Source organism: Filicampus tigris, chromosome 3 (assembly GCF_054856515.1).
Source record: "Filicampus tigris isolate MCC_2025a chromosome 3, RoL_Ftig_1.0, whole genome shotgun sequence".
NCBI classification, from domain to species: domain Eukaryota; kingdom Metazoa; phylum Chordata; class Actinopteri; order Syngnathiformes; family Syngnathidae; genus Filicampus; species Filicampus tigris.
In genome coordinates, this window is record NC_141219.1 from 16317026 (window position 1) to 16340207 (window position 23182).

The window sequence follows — 23182 nt, forward strand, 5'->3', positions numbered from 1 at the left end:
CCCACGCAGGCACGGGGAGAACATGCAAACTCCACACAGGGAGGCCGGGGCCGGGATCGAACACCGTCAAAAGAAAATAGGTCTCTGTGCTGTGCAGGGACGAGAAATCTCGTGGTGTTCTAATCCCGCGAGATCTCGTAGACGAGATCTCGTCCCATCCCTAGTATATATGTATATATACAGAGTTGGGCACTTCGGCACACGACCCCGTCCTTTTAAAGCGGTTCGGTCATTACACTGCTTCCCCGGTTTTACATCCGTCGCCACCCACAAGCGTCCGTGCATGACGCCGCGGGACAGATGGTTGTATGTGTGTAAGGAGATGAAGTGAGCGAGGCGAGAGTTGGAATATAATTTCTTTATTTAGCGGAGGTCATTATTTATACGTCAATGCAGCGCATGTGAAATAGAAGTACACAACATCTTAAGGTTACAAGTAGCATACCTGTATGTCATCACACCTAGTGAAGACGTGTTGAACTTGGCACGAAAATTGCATGTTTAACAGTGTGACTATGGAATCGCATACAAATCATGATGCTTCATTACACTGCTTCCCCGGTTTTACATCCGTCGCCACCCACAAGCTCAAACACAAGGAATTCTGATTGCCTTTTTCTGGGGTTCATTTCTCCCTAATATCAAGTCAAAGAAAAAAACTCACCATCTGATGAGTGGTTCAACATTGTAAGTGTATAAACATGATCATGTTATTTTCAAGCACTTTTTACTTTTGTTTCAGTATTATTTGGATGCACGGTTTCAGGGGAGATGTCGCCTGTTTTTTTTTTTTATCCACACACATAAGCAAACGAGGTTTGTATTATTTCGTATTCATCCAGGTGTCACTTAGAACCGCCTTTAGTTTTTGAAAAGATGGTCTATTTTGGGGTTCATACTGCCAGCAGCTGCTCATAAGCGTGGACACTTCCGGCGGGCAGTCGCGTGGGGCCGGCATACGATAGCCTGAAACAAATTTGTACACACACTTGGCAAAATGTGCATGGACGTAAAAAAATTTTTTTTTTAAAAGTCACTGGAAGTAATATTCAGGGATTGACGACAGTGCTTGTGTCTTTACCTTTCTCCACTTCATCTCTGACCTGCTGGTTGCTCATGCTGGTGTATGGGATCATTCCCATGGAGAAGACCTCCCACAGCAGCACACCAAAGCTCCACACGTCACTCTCTGTGGTATAACGACCTGCAAATAAGCAGCAGGGGGCAGTGTTGATAAAGCCAAGTTTCTCAATACCACGGGCCTAGAGGCTCTTATTAAACATTATGAGACTAGGGAATCAACAGACTTGCCCTTTCATTTGAACCTTTAATCATTACATATAATGATGTAGGTGGGAATAAATCATTAATTTTATAGAAAAAAAAAAAGTAGGAGTAGTAAAACGGATACTACTGATGCCAGTGTTAAAAAGTAACTCCTACGGTTAATCACTATGGCATTATTAGAGTTTCTACAGTTATTATTGTCGAGATTAGTGAATTCAACATTTTGTAGTGCTGTTCCAATGTAGAGAGTATAGGTAATACTCTCTCATAAATTCTGCCCTCTGTGTATCCCAAAATGCATCTTGAAGCGTAGTGAACAACCGAGGGTCACTAGAAAAGCAATATTCTGGCGTCTTAAAGTGAAAGTCAACCCCCCAGAAATATTTGGAATAATATCCTCTATGTGCCCGCACTAGTCTGAACATGGCATTCTGATTAATATTGTGCTTGTGGAATATGTATATAAGCAACAAATGCCACCTTTTTTTAGCCATCTCAGGGGGCGTCCTTTTTGTCACTTCTGTCGACTGAAAATGAGATCACGGTTGCTCAGGGCTCAGATGACGACCAATCACGGCTCACCTGTTTTATGAAGCTGAGCCATGACTAAAAACTAATAACTCTTATTCCATAAACTCAATATTAATCACAATGTCATGTTTCGTCTAGTGGGCCTGCACAGAACACATTCTTGTCAAGAATTTTTTGGCGTTGACTTCCACTTTAATATTCATGTTTAATTCATTCAGTCGCCGTGCTCTGACTTTTCAAATCTAAATGAATAGAAATGCCAAAGTAAAATTTAAATCTGCTCTTGCCTTCCCCCCAAAAAACACCAAAAGATGCTCTAATGTGTATTTTAATGAGGGGGAAATAGCACTCTCTAATATTGTACTTTATACAAACATACAGTAATGCCATAATTAAATAGAACTAAAAAGAATTTGATATTTTTTGTCACACTGCATCAATTGAGTGGCCTGTGTGCTGCTCCTTCTGCTGTTCCAGCTTTGGTCACCTGGGGGCAGTATAAGACAGACAGATGCAAATACTGTTCATTAAGACATTCCAACCCCTCTCTCACATAATCAATACGACAGTAATATTAGTCGTTCTAAGCAGAGAACTCACATCTCAAGGCACCACTGCATATCCCATGATGCATTGTGTCGATACAGAAAAAGGCTCATTTTTGACTACAGTATGGCTGTGTGTCTTTATCCTGTGAGAGGAATCACACCCTTGTGTGAGGTCGAGCTTCCTGACACTTAGCAACACATTTCACTCCAGAAGGCTTCATTGTTCCCCGAGTAGAAAAGCAGCCCCCGAACATGTTTCACAAGTACATGATTCAATTTTGCATCTGTAAGCGTAGAGCTGTTGTGACCTGCCAAAAAAGCCTCAGTTTTGTCTCATCTGTGCAAACTTTAGTCTTCCAAAAGATTATTTTTTCCTCATCAGTGTGATTCTGATTTATTTCCGTGACAGGATGGTGCCGATACATTTGCCTGTGCCATGCACTAGGAAAAGAAAGCTGTACTAACAGTGAAACATGGAAGAGGCTTGGTAATGATCTGTGGCTGCTTAAAAAAAAAAAAAAAAAAAAAAAAATCAAGAATTGGACTATTTTGAACAGCTGTGATCTAAACCATGTTAAATATCTGTGGAAGGGGCTGAAACATGTCAATCTGGAGAAGGCACCCACCCAAACAGCTGGCACAGAGGTTGCTTCAATAGGTTGTACAGCAAAATATTAAATTAAGGGCAGTGGCAGTCCTAGTTTGAATGATGTATAGTCCGATTGTATCTTGTGTTGGACTACACCACACACTGAAACAGACCAGACACACGCAGGCAAGGAGAGAGTTTTGAGTGATGGAAATTTTATTGGCACGAGATTTACAAAGCTATTTAACGGGGAAGTCAACCCAAACATATTTTTTTCCAGAATATGTTCTGTGCGGACCCACTGGTTGAGACAAGGTATTCCGATTGATATTGCGTTTGTGGAATATGAGTTAAGCAGCAAAATCCACCCGCTTTTAGCCATCTCAGGGGGCGGCCATTTTGTCACTTCTCTCGACTGAAAATGACATCCTAGCGTCTCAGAGCTCAGATGACGATCAATCATGGCCCAGCTTCAGAAAACAGGTCCGCTGTTCTACTAATGCCCTGAATTGTTTTACTAATGACGACAAAGAATGCGCTAGTACATGAACGTTAGGCTGGAAGGATATCGAATAAATGTTCAAGCAGCGTGCCACAGAAAATCCATCCAAGAATCAGAATTTGTCTACTTGAGGATGGACGTCATTTCCGTGTGCGTGTGTGTGCAGACGTGCGATACCGTAGTTCAGTGCTTCGGGAGCCGTCCATTTGATTGGAATCTGTCTGAGGCCGCCCCCCGCTGAGTAGACCCCATCATCCTGCTGCCGCGACATCCCAAAATCACTGATCTTGACGACGCGCTGCTCTGTCACCAGACAGTTTCGGGCAGCCAGATCTCTGGAAACACACAAAGACAGATGCAATCTGGTGTATGTGCACAAGATGATGGCCAAACACAAAATGGGAAGTATTCAGAAGGGGAGCAGGGGCATATCACACATGTGAGGCACTTTCACCTTACCAGCTGCCTGCGCTGATATGCCACACAGTCCATCTCTCATAAGCGAGTTCAACACTTGCAGCACACACCATTTTTTTATTTTTACATCCGTTTTTATATCATCGTCGTCTCACGCGGATACCCTTTGACTGGTGAGAAATGAATAATTGCCACTGTGGAGGTATCATCCAATTACATTGATTTAACGTCCTTGCTGGTGCTCTTTGTGGCACTTTCCAAGCCATTCGACTAAATTCAATTTGATGACAAATAAGACTGAATTATTCACATCTTTTTTAATGCAATCATTATTAATGTTCCAGAGCTTGACCTTGACTAGTAACCATAAATTTGTACAATCAAACCGTGAATTTTGTAGACAGCAAATCTGCATTAACTTCTGAAAATAGCCACAACAACAAAGCAAACTAACTTAACGTTTAGCTTTTGTTTGATTCAACACATATTATCTCTCTCTCTCTCTCTCTCTCTCTCTCTCTTTCTCTCTCTCTCTCTCTCTTTTTCTCTCCCTCCTCTCCCCCCCTCTCTCTCCCTCTCCCTCCCTCTCTCTCTCTCTCTGTATATATATACATATATATATATATATATATATATATATAGTATATATATAGTTGACAAAATTGTTGCAACCCCTCTGTTCATGAAATAAAAACCGACCACAGTGGTCACAGAAATAACTAGAATCTGACAAAAGCAATAGTGAATTAAAAAAAATAATAATTAAAATGAACCCATCAAAATCAGACATTTCTTTTGAATTGTGGTTTGAATTGTGGTTCAACAGAATTGTTTAATAATACATATAAAATAACTCAAGAAAGTGGCCTGGGCAAAATTGAAGGTACCCCAAGATAAAAAGAGGTGTGTCCTCTAATTAGCGTCACAGGCATCTTTGAACTTGTCAGTCAGTGAGCCTATTTAAAGGTTCACAAGTAGTCACTGTGCTGTTTGGCGAAATGATATATAGCACGCTGAACATAGACCAAAGGAAGTGGAGGCGAGAGTTGAAAATTAGAGACAAGAACATTAAAGGTAGAGGCTATAGTAGTTTTTGTACTCGATTTCTAGTGTGATTTATTATAGCTTTGTCTCAAACCTCTGACTTTGAAGAAATTTGTTTTGTACTAAATCAGTGAAAATGGATGGGTGGCCATATAAAGTTATTATTATTATTATTATTATTATTATGGTAATGTGCATAAAAAGTGTTTTTTTTCACAGCTATTGACAAATAAACAGATTGCACGTCTGATAGTCTGTAGTCAAACCTTTCGCATGAAAATAAATCTGCATGAATACATGCTTGTTGTCATGGTGGTGCATCTTTATATAGCATATCGACGCAGCTTCATTTTGTCTGCAAAATGCTTTTTTTTCTTTAAGCCAAACTATACTCTAAACATGATATACAATGCATGTATTACCTGTGAATGCACTTTCTTCTCTCCAGGTACTCCATGCCCGCTGCGACATTTTCTGTCATTCTGACCAGCATCTTGGGGGTCAGACTTGGACCATCCATACGCAAGAAGGACAGGAAATCGCCACCTTTTCAAATTTGCACACATACCATAATCAGTTCAGTCGAGAGACAATACAACAAAACAAAGTGGGTAAACAGTAAAGGTGAAACAAACAAGTGACGCAAAGCAGACTAATATTTGATATATAGTGCTCATCACTATATTGCAGTTTATCATTCGCGTCCCTGCTAAATCAATTTCATGATTTTTAAGTGATTGTTTTTCTGCCGGGTTTTACAGTGCATAGGCAAGCCCGAATTTGGAGCACCACACCTTCAGTGTAGTACCAAGTTGTGCCACAACATACCTGGCAGCACTGGGTTCAACGTAATGAGATGCCTTCTAATTAAGAGCAAGAAGAAGAGGCACAGCTGGTCCCTAACTACCGTAAGCTCCAAAAAGCTGTTGTTCCCGCAAGGAGAAATAATAAATGTCTGTGTGTTGCTGCTCCATGTGTGTTCAAGTAGCAGCTGTTAGAAAAAAATGCAACATTTTCAAGCAGTTAAAAAAAAAGCGTGATTACCACCTAATTAAATCAAGCCCGCCCAAAAAAACCTCATGTCGCATACCTTTAACAAGCTCCATTATGATGTAGATGGGCTGTTTCTGAGTGCACACACCGATCAGTTTCACAATGTTGGGATGGTCGTACTGCTTCAGGATCCTGTATGACACCGTAACGAGATGATTTGAGGTGGCCGTGGGGGGCTGTGTGCATGCGATGTGCATGTGAGCATGCAGTCTGACTAACCTGGCCTCCATCAGGAATTTATTCTTGTGTTCCGGTGCCAGGTTCTCCTTACAAGTCTTCACTGCCACAGGGGAGTTATCACAGCGCAGAGTCCCGCTGTACACCTCCCCAAAGTTACCCTGGGTAATCCAAAAAAAAACTCGACCTTCACCATCATCATCACCCCCATAGTGCTGTCAAAAGATTAATCGCGATTAATCGCATGTTTCAACTACATTTTTTACGAAGCTTTGAACCGTTATTTACTTGAGTAAAATGTAGGAATTAATGTGGAAAAAAAGGATATTTCAATTAAAAGACTGTTCTAATGGCTTTCTTTGATCCTTGAATAAGATTCTTTTCCTGTAAAATACAACAGTTGAACGATACACCAAAGATGTACAACAAATATGGTATTTGAATTTGGTTGTGCAAAGTGTGCAAATTATTTTGCATTTCTCCAATGAGCCGTCATTTAACTTTAAGTAAAACTATGTAAAAAAAATCTGTATTTGCAATTAATCGCGATTAATCTTTTGACAGCCCTATATCAAACATTTGAAACAAGATGGATAGTGGCCCTCGAGGACTCTGAGTTTGACACCTGTGATCTAAATTCAAACTCTTTATGTGGAAGTAAACATCTATATAAATAAATGAAATATAGCCAAGCTTACCCACCCGCCCGATGAGGTTTCCTAATATAACACCATCATGTTCCAGGACCCATTTGTCCTATACAATGAGAACAAGCAAGGCAGGCATTTAGCAGTTTGCAGGTCCTATTTTAATCTAATGGATGAGCTAAGTGAGTGATCACATGGAGGAAATGGAGCAAATGATGCGGTACCTTGAGCACAGGTTTCCTCAGCTGTATATCACACTTCCGGGTGATATGCTGTCGGGAGGAGAGCATATGATGGATCAGGTGCGGGATGCTGCAGAAGCTCTCCCCATCCAGGCGGTACTCATTCTTCATCACATCCAAAAGTATTCGCAGGGGCCAAAAAACAGACAAAAGATACTTGGGAGTGAATTACAAACATGTTGCAGGGTGCGAGGGCAGCTTCACTTACGTTTGTGTTCTGAATGAGGAAATGCTTGCAGGAGCCATCCCAGTGGACAGAGAGCACATAGCCCTGCTTTTCTTGACTCTTCCTCACCAAGAAATCTCCATCACACTGCAGCAGCTGCTGAACCTCCAGCCTGGGAACAACTCCGTGGTACCAGTCCTGCTGCTCCAGAGGACGATCCACCTCCTGTGGCTGGAACACAGAGGCGAAAAAAAAAAAGGGAAACAGCTGGCGTAATTTTGCAGAACATGAATGGAGATGCTTGGCATTGGAGTCTGTCATGTTTAGCTTTGACAAAAAGGGTTTTGGGAGTGTTTGTTACCCATCATAAATGGGAAAGGGTGAGAGGCATTGCTGGGGAGTGAAAGAATAAGTTGAAGAAGAAAGTTTTGAGTTTTATCTTTACTATAATTCATTTTTTCACAGATTAGGAAGAATATATGGCTTTGAGTATTGTCATATCTGTCTGTTACAACAGCATTTGTGTGTGAATAGTCGTTATTAGAAGGAACATCGCTCCCAGAACTTGATGGTAATTTGTTATTAGCATATTAATGGGATTTACATTGATTGTTAGCATTAGTACTGGCGATGTTTCTAAAACATAGTATGTCTTGTTTTTAAATAAACAATGTGTGTAATTCTTTTTGTTGTGTGTTTAGTTTTACAGTAAACTACAACTATGTTGTCAATAAACATCTTAAAGCTTGGTCAGGGAAGGCAGAAAAAAATTCATCACACACTCACTGCGCAAGCAACACGGGACATGGGGCATTCAAAGTGCAGGAACTTTCAAATACACACTGCGCTGTTTGGAAAATTAATTGTTTTTCTTTGACTGTTATGATTTTAGGGTCGTGAGAAGCCAAAATGGAAATCACCATTAAGTTTCGAATAATTGCCCAGCCCTACTACAGCATGTACTTAGCTAGCTAGCTATGTCTGTTCCCCAAAAATACATTTTCCAAGATGCCACGATTTACAGAAGAGCTTGGTGTCGTTATTTAAATTCTCAAGAGAGGAAGGAGGTGGCACCACGGATGAGCCAGCCAGCCATCCACCAGCTGAGAGCAGCCCAGTAAGCCTGTTAGCTAGCAAGCTCGCTGGTTGATAGTGCCTCTCGTTGCGGCATGGAAAGCCCCGCAACGGCCCTGTGAGATTTATTCTAGCCACTGGAAGCTTTAAGTGGATATATTTTTGCAGCTCTAACATGTTGGGACGTGAAGGCATAAGAAAGATGCTATATGAAGTACCCAAGTGAATGGCTTGGTTTTTCACAATTTTGCCAAACAATACTTTAATCGTTCAAATTTGGCAGGGCTGTTAAGAACACTCTTCAATGTGGTATGTTAATGTTACAAGACATTTTTATCTTCACTTTACAGGGACTTTTTTTTAAATTGACGAACGTGTAAATCTAATTGACAACAGCCAAGCATATACAGAAGGTGGCAATCAATTAGATGTGCAATTTGGTGCTCATCCAAATTGGAATAGATCGGCCTTGGCAAGGCTGTCTGTCATTCATGGTTTAAAAAAAAACACCTTGTACAGGACCCATGAGGATCAGTTATGCCCTGTGCTATAGAAAATCAGCACAAATGTAGAATTTAAGGTCAGTAGCCATCTCAGCTCAGCTTCAGAAAACAGGTGAGCTATGATTGGTCATTACCTGAGCCCTGAGCAACTGTGATGTCATTTTCATTCGACAGACGTGACAAAATGGCCGCCCGTGAGATGGCTAAAAGCTGATGCATTTTGCTGCTTTGCTCATATTCCACAAACGCAGTATTAATCAGAATGCATTGTCTCAACTAATGGGCCTGCATAGAACATCGTCTGGGAAAAAAATTTTTTGGTTGACTTCCCCTTTAAGTAACTCTGGCACCGAAGGGAGTCATATTTACTCTCTTCAGAGTTATTTAACCTGTGTTGTTAAATTGTATTAACACTGTGTTGTGTTAGCCAGTGTAAAATATGTACTCGGTTTTGAGTTATTTTACTTTAATAGCAATTCTGATCAGGACTAAATACACTCAGACACTGTTAAATTGAACTTCATAAGTGTTGAATTACCACTGCAAATTTTGCTGTGTAGAGTTGAATGGCCTAGAAAAGTTTGAAAACCAGTCATTTGCTATGCGGTAAATGCGTGGATTTCTCATATTCCACAAACGCAATATTAATCAGAATTCCTTGTTTCAACTAGTGAGCCTGCATAGAACATATTTTTGAAAAAAAATATGTTTGGATTCACTTCCACTTTAACAACAGTTAAAGTGGGAGTAGAGAGGCAACGCTGCTGAGATATATTTAACCGGTTAGTGTTAGTTTCACTTCCAGAAGTGTTAAAATATCTCAATTGATTATGTTTCTATTTTTTTTATTGCAAGAACACCCATTACACAAATTAACTTTAGGCAAATTGAATACACTCACTTCACCCTAAATGTGAACCCATCACATGACAGAGACATGCACATGGAGAGAATTCTCTCCTTGCTGTGTGGCAGGAACTCATCTGACACACTGCTACATTCAGTCACAGTGCCCCGTTACTAAAAATGAAAAAAACACTAAAACTCTATTGTAAGAGTTAACATTCCTTGTTTAATAATTAAACATGAACATAACAGTATTAATAATAAAGGTCAGATAATTTGAACTATAACACTTTGCACTCCCAGAAGTCTTTGCGGCAGAGCAGTTCTAATGAGTGTGCGGAGCTTACTTTGATTCAACTCTATGCAGAATTGGTTAACACTGAATAAATCAACTCTGTCAATTAACTCCAAAATGACTTTCATTTAAACCAGACAGTGTTAAAAATAACACTTTGGGGATTGAAATCAACTCTGAAATATTTAACACCTATCCCAGTCATCTTTGGGCAGTAGGCGGAATACACCCTGAACTGGTTGCCGGCCAATCACAGGGCACACATCGGCAAACAACCATTCACAATCACACCTCAGGACAATTTAGAATGTTCAATCAACCTACCATGAATGTTTTTTGAAATGTGGGAGGAAACTACAGTGCCCGGATAAAAGCCATGCAGGCACGGGGAGAAGATCCAAACTCCATACAGGAGGGCCAGGCGGGGCCGGATTCCAACCCACGACCTCTGCACTGAGGCGGATGTGCTAACCAGTCAATCACCATGCTGTCCCTCCATGAAAATGTAGCAGAATAATGAAACTCAGAGGTGAACAAATGTTTGCAGACATTATAAGTATCTTAAAATGTGTTTCCTTCTCATTTTATAGCATTTTTGTTCACTGGATGTGAAGTAAACCCTCCTCTATCGCGCGTTTTGGGTTTACAGTCTTGCTGTTTCGCTGATATTTTGGGGAGGAGGGGGGGTAATTCCACTGCAGGCCACTAGAAGGCGGCACAGTAATTTGTGTAACACTAAATTTGAAAGAAGAGTGAAAACAGGAAGTATTTCAAGATGAGCCTAATCTCTCTCAAGAGAGAGATTATTTGATTTCACAATCCTCTCCCATCCTGCGGTTTACGCTTACAGAAAGCAACGGCTGCTGGTTCATTTTATAGATGTACATCTTTGGGAAAACGGGATGTTAACTACAGCATGAGCAATCACTTTCTAGTTATAAGTGTTTAACTTACGTCATGTTTGGCTCGAAACAAACTCTTTATGATCCCGTTCCCGAGTAGCTTGAGTGGTGACTGTTTGAGGTCCTGAAAAACAGATACAGCAAAACATGCAGGTTAGTGAAATCTTAATTTATGTATTATTCTTTTACAGAATAATTTTTACCCGTCTATAGGCCAGTCCGCCTCTAATTTTAAACGTCCGTCCGTCAGCGAGTCCGACTAAAGTTTCACTAACTTGATTCAGCCACAACCACTCACCCCGCCCCCCCTTTCACTGCGCTTTGGAAGCCTATTCGCAGTTCACAGTCTGGTCCCTCACTTAAATCTGTCCCCCAAGCAACAACAACTCTGTACTTTCTTCTCCACACTCGCTGTGGCCATTGAAGCCTCACCGCGAAAAATAGACTAATGATGGACTGCAGAGGGATGGCGGACTAAATAAAGGGGTTTCCGTCTATGCCTAATCTATCTATTTCAAATGTTTTTCCCGTCATTCGTCCACCGTCAGCAAAATGGGCGTCCATCAGTGACGGATAGACGGACCGGTCTGTCACATAGACGGAAATCCTAGCTTTGTTCTTTTATTAAGTTGATAATTTATTGAGGTAGTGAGTCAGCACAGAATGGCTTATCAAACAATTATAGTTAGCAGTTAGACTTTTATAGCTTGAGACATTTGTGGCTCAATAAAATGCCTTCCTTAGACTAAGAAAGTTGTTGGATATTGTAAATAATGAACGCAAAAATCACAGTGAAACTGCAAAGTCTAGATAAGGTGAGGTAGAGAAATGTAATTAAACACATAAAAGCATAAGTAGAATTGAACTATTTTGAAAAAACACACATTACAGCCAAGTATTGGCATTGAGGTGGCAGAAGGCTTTAGGAGTAATCTTTTGATGGATTTAACAATTTTCATAATGCAGACAAGAGACAAGACATACAGGCCTACGCCAAAACTGAAACTACCATACATTATTTATACTTGAAAGTGGTTGGATATATTTTAAGAGATGGATAAAACTCCATAAAGAGTGGATGTTAATTTATAAAACTCAAGTTAAGTGCTTTCATTGCCATCAGAGAGATCAGACTATTGAAATACATCAGCATCTGGAAGCAGCCCAATGTAATACCAATAGAATGTATTTGGATGATAGATTGGGCAACGTTGTTGTCCAAGCTTCGGACATTAACAGCCGAAATACAGAACATTTGCTGAAGAACATACGTTGCTGCTATTGGATGAAAGGGACAGTGTGTCCTTGTCCAGCTGCAGAGCAGAAGGTGGTTCTTGGGAGCCCAGATGCTCCAGCGCCGTCTTCAGAATCAACCTCTGGGCCTCCAGCTTGGCCCTCCTGCCTTGAGACAGCGCTACCTGCTGCCGACACTCCTCCAGAGCTTGTCTCTTGCTCAGCTGGTACAACCTACATGTAATATTGAAGTGGATTTATCCAATCGATGCTTAACGCAAAAATTAATAATCCCTAAACGGGATAAGGACAAAGAGAGGTGGATGCGGGTGGCCAATGCGATCCACAGAACGTGAAGGAGGACTAGTCTTATCTTTTCCTTGGTAATGTCATCTTTAGGGAACCCAAAATTAGTGTAAAAGTTCAAAAGCCAAAGTAAAAAGCATCCCGTGGGTCATAACACCAGTCGCTGTGCACTTTTCCACACATTTATTTTGATCTGTGGCCATTAAAAGAGAAAATATAAGTGACCCCACTTATTCAGCTCAATTCACTTCACGACAAGCAGCAGTTTGACAGTTAGTTAAAAAAAAAAAAAAAAAGAGTCTTTAAGCTCTTTATTGACACTATCAGTTGTTGAAATTTTCTGTCAAACTAAACATTAAACAAACAGAATTGCACTTGGTGTATTTTTAGCCGCCACATGTATTTATGTGCCTTAAAATCTGCTAATTTAATGCTAAAGCAAAATGGGAAACATCATAGATGGGCTAGTGAATATTGTTGGTGAATATGGGTTAGTGCAAATATTGACCCTCATTAAAATTGCAATTAATTAATTAATTTATTTATTTATTTATTTCAGACAAAATGCAAAAAGCGGAAAATTGGGTTGGAAAAAATACACATATGCGGCGGATTCCACGAATAAAGATAGGATCCTCTCGAAAACATTTGCGTATAGGTGAATTTGAGAATGCTAAACCACGAATATGTGGGTGTCCTCTGTCTAACAATACTCACAGGCATGTATTCCTTGTCCTCTGCAAAGAGTAGCTAACATTACTGTAGCTTATCAAGGGGCTGAGCCCATCTCCATGTATATTAATATGCAGCCCTTCAAATTGGCCAAGGCACCAGAAGGAGCAACACACTGTCCATTGAACTGAAGTAAAAATGGTGTCACTTCTTAACATCCTATTTAATGATGTCATGACTGTATGATTTTATAAAGTACAATATTATTTTTTCTTATTAAAATGGCCTAACAGAGAAAATGCAGCAAAAACTGAACTAATGTAAAGGCGTGCGGCAACAATAATGCAGCGCGACCACAGAGGTGACTGGAATGCAAAATGCAGGAAAACACACTTCTCACATTTTTTTTTCACCCGTGAACTGAAAGACAGGACTATTTACTGAGGATGAATTTCTGTAAGCAGCACACTAGAGGTGCATGGCTCTGGACTTATTTGAAAATACCATTGATAAAATCATATCCCCCTCCAGTTCTGGTTCTATTCAGCCAAGTGTAGAAATTCCTTGATCAGCTTCATGGGTTCCTCATCCCAAAATTTGTGTTGTAATCAGTTCTGCAGCTTACTGATGTGTCCTCCTCCTCCTCCTCCAAACATAAACTCTCAGCGCTTTCTAGGAGGTAATCCATCGTCGATTGAGAACAATTTACAGGACGAATGAGCCACACAATAGCGCAAGACTATGAAGATGTCAATATGTTCTATTGATAAGTGGGGATCAATCAAAGAGGCCTCGGCTTCACGAGTTCAACATTCTCCCAGACCCCAGAGCATGAAGCTGTACTACCGTTGATGAGATTTCTATCATTAGTGTAAAAGCACTAACTCTAGAAAAAAAAATATCAGATTATATGACATGCTGTATTATAGAGGCAAAGTCACTCTAATGTAGGTCACAATTCAGTTTAATAGTGTTAAATAGGAATAAGCTGCCATTGTGTAGCCCAGGTACAGTATAATTAATTATGTTGTTGGTATTAGGAAATAAAAACAGAAAACAATGTATTCCGTTATTCTAAAATGACATATCTACACACATATTCATGAAAAAACGTGCCCAGATGTGCCATAAATCTTCATCCAAGTTCACCCATGAGGTCGGTTAAGGCCAAGGAGGTATGTGAAAAAAGCGAAGCTTTTAATCTGGATTTAAAAGCATTCATACTCGGTGCCGACTTCACTTCTATTGGCAGCATATTCCATTTGTATGTAACATAACAGCTAAATGCTACTTCACCATGTTTGCTTTCAACTGTCGGCTCCACAAATTGACCTGAGTTTGAAGACCTCAGAGCACTATTGGGTTGACATAACCAATAGCATTTCTTTAATGTAACCTAAACCATTCAGTGATTTATATATCTGTAGCAGAACTTTAGTGTCTATTCTACAGCTATGGGAGCCAGTATAAGGCACTACAGTACTTCATAATGTTAACTGCTTTGTTGTATTCTAATCCATAAAGCACTGACAACTTCCTGGCATCACAGTTAATACTTTGTTGTTGTTCCTATGAGCTCATCGAACTCTGATAGTGGGCGGTGCGTGTATTTGTCTTTGCAGCTAGCGAACGACACAAGAGTCCACTTAAACCTGCGGTCCACTCACCTCTGGCCCTTCCTGACCAATCCTCTCTCCGCCTCCAACTCCAGCTCCAGCTGTTCGACTGAAATTTGCTGAGAGCTCAGACAGCGGCTCAGGTCCAGCAGTTCCTCCTCCACTGCCGTCTGTCTGCGAACAAGGAGACAGACTGAAACAGAGAGTGTGAAATACTTATATTTGCGTTCATGGATGGTTTTACTTTTTTTTATTTCTTTTTTTATTATTTTGAATGGATAGCCAGACATTGCCATTATGTGTGTGTGTGCGAGGGGGTGTGCGTGTGCGCGTGTGATAGTTAGATAATTCCATTCTGCGTGTATGTGAATGGATAGTCGGACATTTAAATGTTTTATGTATGTTAATTGTTCGTGATAAATGTCCAGTCTGCGTGCTTGTGAATATTTACTTGTGCTGGATGGTCTCCAGCGTCAAGTCATTCAGCTGAACTTGGTGAGGATTTAAGTTATCTGTGTTCTCTAAAAGACTGCAGTCAAATTCCGCACAAACAGGAACCTCCCCGACCGACCTGTAAAAAAAAAAACACACGCGCGCGCTCACCTGATTAGCGCTCTTGCGAGGCTTGTTTGGGCACCCGCTTGGCTGACCTCTGCATGAGAGCTGGTCAGGGGCGTAGTTGAAAAACTCCCCATGCGGTACCTGTTCTGCTGGATGAAGCTCTCGTACTCCGTGAGAGGATCGATGGATGCAATGGCGGTGGAGATCTCCCGGTGGATGTGCACCACTTCTCCATGAAGCAAGGAGGAAATGTCAAAGTACTCCTGCAGGATCTCCTTTCTGTCATAAAAGAAGGATTTTGATGCGCGCCCAAAAATACAAAATAAATTAAAAAATTCACACGTAGCAAAATAACCTGTCACATCCCAAAAAAACACTTTCATGAAACAAACTTCACGTTAATCAAAAAATCACACACAACATAAAAACCTCTCACACAAAAACTCCCACAATCACTAATAAACCTCTCACACTCACCTAAATATTTCTGACGCACACATAAAAAAGAAAAAACTCTCTCACTCACACGCACACACACCCACACCCACAACCCACACACACACACACCCCCACCCCCACCACAAAAGTATCACAATCACCAAAATACTTTTGCACACCCCAAAATACTCATTCGTCCAAAAAATCTCATAACCCCCCAAAAAACCTCTCACATTAAACATAAACCCCCCAACATTCAACACAAAAACTCTCATAACCCTTAAAACACCTCTCACATGAAACATAACCCCTCTCACATTCAACAAAAAACCTCTCACATTTACCCCAAAATCCAAATGCTCTCATATTCACCCAAAAACTCACACACCAAAAAACTTCTCTCTCAAACTAAAACACCTGTCACATTAAATAAACTCACACACTCAAAAACATCTCACACTCACCATAAAAACTCATACCACTAAAAATCTCTTCCACACAAAAACGTCTCACATAAATACCCATAAAACAATCACATCATCAAGCAAACCTCACACTGGAAACCAAAAGAACCTTACATAAAAATAAATAAAAAACCTCTCACTTATATCAAAAACATCTCACATGCACAACCAAAAAAATACCTCTGATTCAACAAAAAGCCTCTTACAAACACACACACAACGTCCCCAAAAAAACTCACAGGAGAAAAAAGAATGCATTTTGGTCTAGATTATTGAGAAAATTCTGTGAGAGTTAAAAATAGCGTGTGTAAAAGAAGCTGAAAACTGAAAAAGGCAGCCTAGTCAGACCCTTTCCAGACTGCACATTTGCTGCAAACAAGGCAGGAGAGAATGCAAAATATCTTACATGATGAGCACCATCTCCTGCTGCAGAGCCTGCAGTGCATTCAGCATGGCCGGCTGGATGTGAGCATGGTGCTGCTGCTGGTAGACTTGGGCAGCACGCACTGACAGTACATACTCATTGTGTACTTCGTGGAGTTTCATCGTGGCCTTGAAACAACGCTCCTTTGCTTTCTCACGCTCACTAACTGAAAGCATAACAATAAAGAGGTGCCTTGAGATTCAGAGCTTGGTTGCTATTTGTTAGCGTCTCTATGGCATTGACCATTATGTGTTAGCATTAAGCTAACAGACGTTAAGGGAAAGTTATGTCTCTGTTTAATGTTTACTTTGACAGTAAACTTCAACTGCGAGTAGCATAAAACACATCCACAAGAACTGAAGAACTGTTCACTACCTGCCAAACACTCACTCAAAAACTCTCTTCAAACTCAACAAAAAATACTATCAGACTCACAAGTAACCTTTTTTTTATCTTGAAGTCTCTTTTAGCGAGAAGTGTTCATTTTCTACCAAACTGCAACTTGGTGTGAAAAGAGATGAGTTCACTGCCACCACTGAGTGCTCATATCTCAAATGTTGCTCTCAAGTCAAAGCAAAAAAATTGTCCGAATGACGGCTCATGTATCAACAAATAATTTAAGTCAGGTCACATCACATCGTGCTGGAGGGGACGGAATAAAACGGGTGAGTGACACATTGTGAATGCTACGAGGAGCGAAGTGTTGACCTTTAGTGGCGTCCATGTACTTCCTCTTTGCCTGAGCAGCGACACTCGCCGCCTGCCTGTAGCTGCTCTTCAGCCTCTCCATCTCTGTTTCCGTCACCTGTAGCACCAAACAACATCTTTTAAACACGCAAACACAGCAGGAAAATTCATTCACTGACCACAGTATTAAGCACAATAAAATAAGATCCAACAATAAGAGTTGTGAAAATGTCTGCAGAATAACTTAGAGAACATACTGTGAGGGGAGTTCTTTAAGTTTTAACCGTACTGTGAGGGGAGTTCTTTAAGTTTTTTCTTTAGGGGGTTATATGGGCACAAATGATTGTAGGGCCATAATTGAGGCAAGCAAAAAATAGCTTCACAAATGTGTGGTGTGACCAAGGAAAATAACTGTGTGGCTCTATATGCTACCAGTCGCCAGCTGGGCAAAATTGGATTTCATTTGAGACGTTTCATAACAAATGACTGTATAAAGACTCATTTCTGTCTGTGCGTTTCAGTGCATTGTTGTTAGATTGGAGTGAAAAAGAAAATCCGTAGTAAAATAAACAAGACAGTAAGAGTGAGTGGGACATTAAAAAGTAAAGTCTTTGTAAAAACCTACTTAGAAGCAGAAATGGCACTGTACTGAAGTAGATTTTCAATTATCTGCACTTTACTTTGCTCAAGCCAAAGCAATTAAAGCAATTATTACTTTAGGGGCTTCTCGTGGGCTATTGGCATTGTTGTTAGGTTTAATTCGTAAGTAGTGTTTTTCTTCTGCGTTTGAGATGTTCTTAAGGTGGCGATTCAAAAGTGAAAGTATGTTTGTGCTTCTCACACGATGTAGCCATTGACAGCTCATGTACTCTACTTTGCCATTACAATGTGCATGTATAAATACATGTATTAATACATGCACATTGTAACGGCTGACCTGTTTTCTGAATCTGAGCCGTGATTGGTCATTGTGAGCAGTTGCGATGTTATTTTTAGTCGACAGAAGACAAAATGGCTGTCCCCGGAGATGGCTAAAAACGAGTGGATTAACACTTATTCAAAACCTGTTGCAACTAGTGGGCTTGCATAGAACATATTCTTGAAAAAAAATGTTTGCGTTGACTTCCCCTTTAAGTGTACGGTGGCGCTGGCGTGATCGTGAATGTTGGTTGGAGAGATTTTTTACGCTCTAGAGATGACCCAGACAAGGACATACCTCGCATGCAAAGGGATAAGGAATGTACTAAATGTAAACAGTTAGTTAACGAAATAAGATTGCTATCCACCTTTTTCCTCGTCAGTGAAATTGTTGTCCTGTGGCGTAATCCAGGGTATTACATTTGTTGAACCACTAGAGGGCAGACTATGCCTGTGAGTACAACACGTCAGTCGGTACGTGATCCGGTTAGGGACGATTACAGGGATGGACGAAAACCCACTTCCGTCCTTGCTTAGTCTGTCCTTTAAAAAAAACAACTTCTTATCCTCCATCCTCCGTCCCCAAAATGGATGCCAGTCCGGGACGGACAGACAGACCGCTCCGAAATGCCCATCTCTGCTTATTTGCCAATCTATTGAACTGTTAAGTGGGAATCTGTTCCCGGTTTAACTCATAAAAATTTCATTTTAAAGTTTTGTTTATCTTGACCAGAATATTGTGTCACATTTTTGCCAAAGGTACAATACTGGTGGATTAAATTGTTAATCCACCAGTATTATTAAATTGTGCAAAATGGAACAAAGCAGCCATTACAATAAATGAATGTTATTTTTTTCTTTGAAGTCATCTTTTTCTGCTTCTTCTTCTGTCTTTTAGCGGTTGTCAAACAAATTTTGGTGCATTACTGCCATCTTCTGAAATGGAGTGTGGGCCTGCAAAAATCCATTTCACAACCTCCTAACCCTACTCTTTCCAAAAAATAAAAATAGAAATGTAAAACTTAACTCACAAGAACTTCTCTGTAAAAAGCTGTATTCAAAGCTACTTTATTACTTCTTAGCTCATTAATTATTCAGCCTGAGTAAGGCATGATTCTCTCTTGGTGCACATATACAGTCAATGCAGCCTGGGACGCGTTTCCATCTCTCATCAGCAAAACGGGCGTCTGTCGGGGACGGACAGACGGACCGGTCCCTCAGTCAAACGGAATACCCACCTCTGCAATTGATGAGCCTCATTTGATACACATAATTTTGTGCTGAATAATTTAACCGATGAATACAGTCATTTATGTAAACTAAAATTATTGTGTACATCAGAGCTGGGCATCGCCTATTTCCCGTCTGCATATTTAATCGACCCAGTCGGTCCGAGTCAGCCAAACGATGTCAAGAACAGACTTAACCTGTACCATGTCACACACAGGTGCCGCACTCCTGACACGCAGCCGAGTAAGGAAAAAATAAAACAGTGTTGCGTACCTTGCGGTCCGGTCCCACAGACGCAATAACATGTGCCCCATATTCTTTTTATTTCACCGATCACCATGCTGTGCATGCGTGTGTGTCTGTTGTTTCTGTTTGATATTTTTTCTTTGTATGGCAGCGTGTCTGCTCCTGCTTGTGACGTGAAGATTACATTCTTTGCGCGCCGATAGGCTGTCGCCGACGAGGGACGGACCGGCACCGCGTGGTCGATTAAATATGCAGGACGGAACGCGGTGGCGTTTAGGCGATGCCCATCTCTGGTGTACATGCTTTGTGATCCTCTCTGTTTTAAGTGCTTTGCTACCAACCTGCGGTATCTGTACATAATATAAACCCTTTTTAAGGAAAGACATCAATTATTCACAGATTTTCAATATTTGCATCAGGACTTGGTCGTATTTCCACGTGAATAGAGGCGGTTCATTGGATTGCTGCGCCACCTTACAGATAATTCAAATCATAAGTAATTGAGAAGATTCATGCAGTTTAACAGAGGGAGCGTGACTGTGATACTACTCAGGAAATGGACAACACGGCTGTGGGGGTGAGGTATGAAATGTGAGAGATATGAGGAAATGCTCAGACCAACTGATAAGCACTGACATGTCTACTCAGTTGCGATCGCTTTGAATCTCATGGACAAGCAAAACTAAAGGAAGCTGCCAAAAGAGTTGACAAATGTCATCTGGGTATATCCTAATACAGCATACAGTATATAAAAATTCCAAAAGGTTCTTTCCCCTGTCATCAATTTCTGCTCAATTGCACACTTTTGATTGCTAATGGATCTTTATTTTGTACATTTGTGTGTGTCCTAAATGTACTGAATATTTTGTTAGTTTTGCTACAGTACTACAGCAGGGGTACTCAATAAATACAAAGGGTCTCAAATACACTTTAAAGAGTTAAAGGCCCATTTAGCATGAAAAAGTGTAACCAAATACAAATTGGAGAAATAATATCAATAATCAAATGAGCGCACTCACAAATAATATGACAAACACCGTCAACAACATTTACACAGTTAAGACGTCTTTACCTGTACTATGCTCTTATTCTGAAAGACAAAGCGTACCAGTTCTGGAAGTGAAGTAGCATACTCAGTGATCCATATTCATTCAACTTTGCATAAAAGACTGTAATAACGAATTCTGGTGCAACAAGTAATACAGTAGCTAATTCTAACCAGGTAGTTGTGTGTTGTGCTCCCCGTACTAGAGTGACTAAGTGTCGGCGCCAAATTCCTTGCATGTTTTGAAAATACTTGTCCGATAAAGATGATTGTGATTGTGATAGTGACCCTGATAAATGTGTTTGACTTGAGTGTCAGTCATCCACCTTGCTGAGCTCCTGCCTCAGGAGGCTCCACTGCTCTGCGTAGTTTTTGCGGAGCCGCTGTTTGTCTTGGATGAGCAGCGTCAGTTTGCTGACGGGTCCGTTCAGCAGCTCTTCAGAACATCTCCTCATCAGCTGGCTCAGAAGGTCTGTCTGAGACACCAGAGCCACCCAGGACTGAGGGAAGATAATCAAGAGAAAGTATTATGACACTGCATCTATAATAGGGATAGTTTAGAAGGACTTTCTGAACATATTCAGAATGGTAGCGTAGTTTCTGTGCAGGTTATATTTGACTATATATTGTGTTGGTGATAGATCACTTTAATGGTGTTGAAAATGTCTTGGTGTCATTTTTACACCACAACAACCTGGCATTTGAACAGGGGTGTGTAGACTTTTTCTATCCCCTGTACCTAATGTTGTACCACAAGATCTCAACCATGGTTGACTACACTGTCTCTATTTATCTCTTTTTATGTTGTGTCGTCATCTGCGTATGTTGAAAAAGTTATAAACCTATTTTGACCAAATAAGGAGTAGAAAGTGCAGATTTGGGTTTACAAATGTAGTAAGCGAAAGTTAAGTCGCCAGAAAAATACTCAAGTAAAGTACAGCTGCCATAACTTAAGAGTTTTTGAGATACAAGCTGTCGGTTGGTTGATTTGTTGCTTTGATTTGCAGCCAAAGATAGAAGATACGAGAGCTGTATGGGGGCAACAAATTCAACTCATTGCACAACAAGCAACAGTTTGGTATATAGTGACAAATGACAATTCTTCAAAAAAGAGCCTTCAAGTTATTTACTGTCATTCCCAGTTAAAGTTCTCTGTCAAACTAAACATAAAACAAAGAGAATTACCCATTGTCTATTGAAAACAACCTTAGTAATGACCTGCTAGCTTAATGCTAATACATAATGGAAAACACACCAACAGTCACAGTCCAATCCTTTAAGCTACGAATATTTAAAAACAATCAGTGGAGCAACACATGTATACAGACGATTACAATAATCACAGGCATATATTCTTTATCCTGTGTGAAAAATGACTATTATTGCCGCTTAGGCAACTGAGTCCCTGAGTAGCGCATTGTGACTTGTATATTTGTCTGCATGGATGTATTGTACTGCCCCCCTGATAAATCATTGACGTTCTTTTTAATTATGGTATAACTATCTTTTTATCTGCAATATCCCAGAGGGCTATTTTCCTAATTAAAAGACACATTACAAAATGTGCGTGGTCTGACCTTGTTGAGCTGGCTGATGTGGTCCATTACAGCTGCAGGCTGAGGCCGCTCCTGCTTGTCCACCATGACGGCCATGTGGTGCAGCTGTACCGCAAACTCCTTGTCACTCTTTGCCCTTTGGGCCATCCACTTCTTCATGACCTCCATCTTGTGAAGCTCGGAGTCTAGCAGCCTCAACACAGCCACATGAGCCTGAGGGCAGTGAAAGTCCTCCCCAAAGCCCATCTCGGGACTTTCAGGAGCAAAGTTTTAACGAGGATTGGTTCCTGACAAGAGATTTGTGTTCTCTCCGCAAGTGAGACAGAAACAAAGCGATGTGTTGTCGCAGCAGCTGCATTGGTCAAAGATAAGTTACTTCCCTGCTTCGTGTTCACGTGAAGCAGCACTTCCTCATTCGGCCGGAGTTTTGTTTGCAAGTCTCGTTTCACTTGCGCTTCAGGGGCACTACAGTTTCAGCTTCCGCTAACAATTATGTTTAGCTTAATACTAACACATAATGGGAAATGCCATAGACGGGCTATTGAATGACACATTACACAGTACAGGCGGTCCTCGGGCTACGAACGAGTTCCGTTCTTATGCTGGTAACGCAAATTTCCACGTAAGTCGGAATTAATGCTTCAACACTAGCTGTACCGAGGTTCTGCCCTAAATCTGAAAATAAATATCCAATTTTTCTCCAACCTTTTGATGATATCCAGCTTCGTTTCTATCATAATGGCTTTCCTCTTGGCCGGACCAGCATCACTAGAGGATCCTTTCTTTTTTACACACACTGCCGGGCCGGAGACAAAATGGCGGACAAGACTCGTCGTAAAGTCGAAACGGCGTAGGTCGAGTGCCGCGTAACGAGGACCGCCGGCATTTGCTGTGGCTTACTGAGCATAGTTGTGACACCATGTACTCTATCTTCGTATGTCAGTTTTATACCGCCTCCAGGCG

At 40.8% G+C, this 23182-nt stretch overlaps 1 protein-coding gene across 6 annotated transcripts; it reads right to left on the reverse strand.

The window, feature by feature from the left end:
• Window positions 1–343: 343 nt before the first annotated feature.
• Window positions 344–22730, reverse strand: fes (FES proto-oncogene, tyrosine kinase). Of its 6 annotated transcripts, XM_086026402.1 has the most exons (18): window positions 22241–22698; window positions 20990–21163; window positions 17246–17342; window positions 16520–16703; window positions 15353–15490; window positions 15102–15221; window positions 14702–14824; window positions 12095–12290; window positions 10876–10947; window positions 7246–7434; window positions 7020–7142; window positions 6851–6904; window positions 6191–6309; window positions 6009–6103; window positions 5341–5464; window positions 3635–3792; window positions 1082–1204; window positions 344–966 (listed from the first exon to the last, which is right to left on the reverse strand). In XM_086026402.1, the coding sequence occupies exons 1-18, from the start codon at window positions 22463–22465 to the stop codon at window positions 824–826; spliced, it is 2457 nt and encodes an 818-aa protein (XP_085882528.1). In that variant the 5' UTR covers window positions 22466–22698; the 3' UTR covers window positions 344–823. The 6 variants fall into 6 exon arrangements, 5 of the variants coding, with proteins under 5 accessions (XP_085882528.1, XP_085882531.1, XP_085882529.1 ...); XM_086026405.1 differs by lacking the exon at window positions 12095–12290 and having other exon boundaries at window positions 14702–14843; window positions 22241–22704; XM_086026403.1 differs by lacking the exon at window positions 6851–6904 and having other exon boundaries at window positions 22241–22703.
• Window positions 22731–23182: the final 452 nt, after the last annotated feature.

Excerpts from the sequence above, each read along its gene's own strand:
- fes (XM_086026402.1), bottom strand. The coding sequence starts at position 22,465 with ATGGGCTTTGGGGAGGACTTTCACTGCCCTCAGGCTCATGTGGCTGTG. Across the intron at positions 14,825-15,101 it reads CTGGAGACCATCCAGCACAA|ACAGACGGCAGTGGAGGAGG; the intron begins GTAAATATTCAC and ends CCTTGTTCGCAG. Across the intron at positions 6,905-7,019 it reads TGAGGAAACCTGTGCTCAAG|GACAAATGGGTCCTGGAACA; the intron begins GTACCGCATCAT and ends CTCATTGTATAG.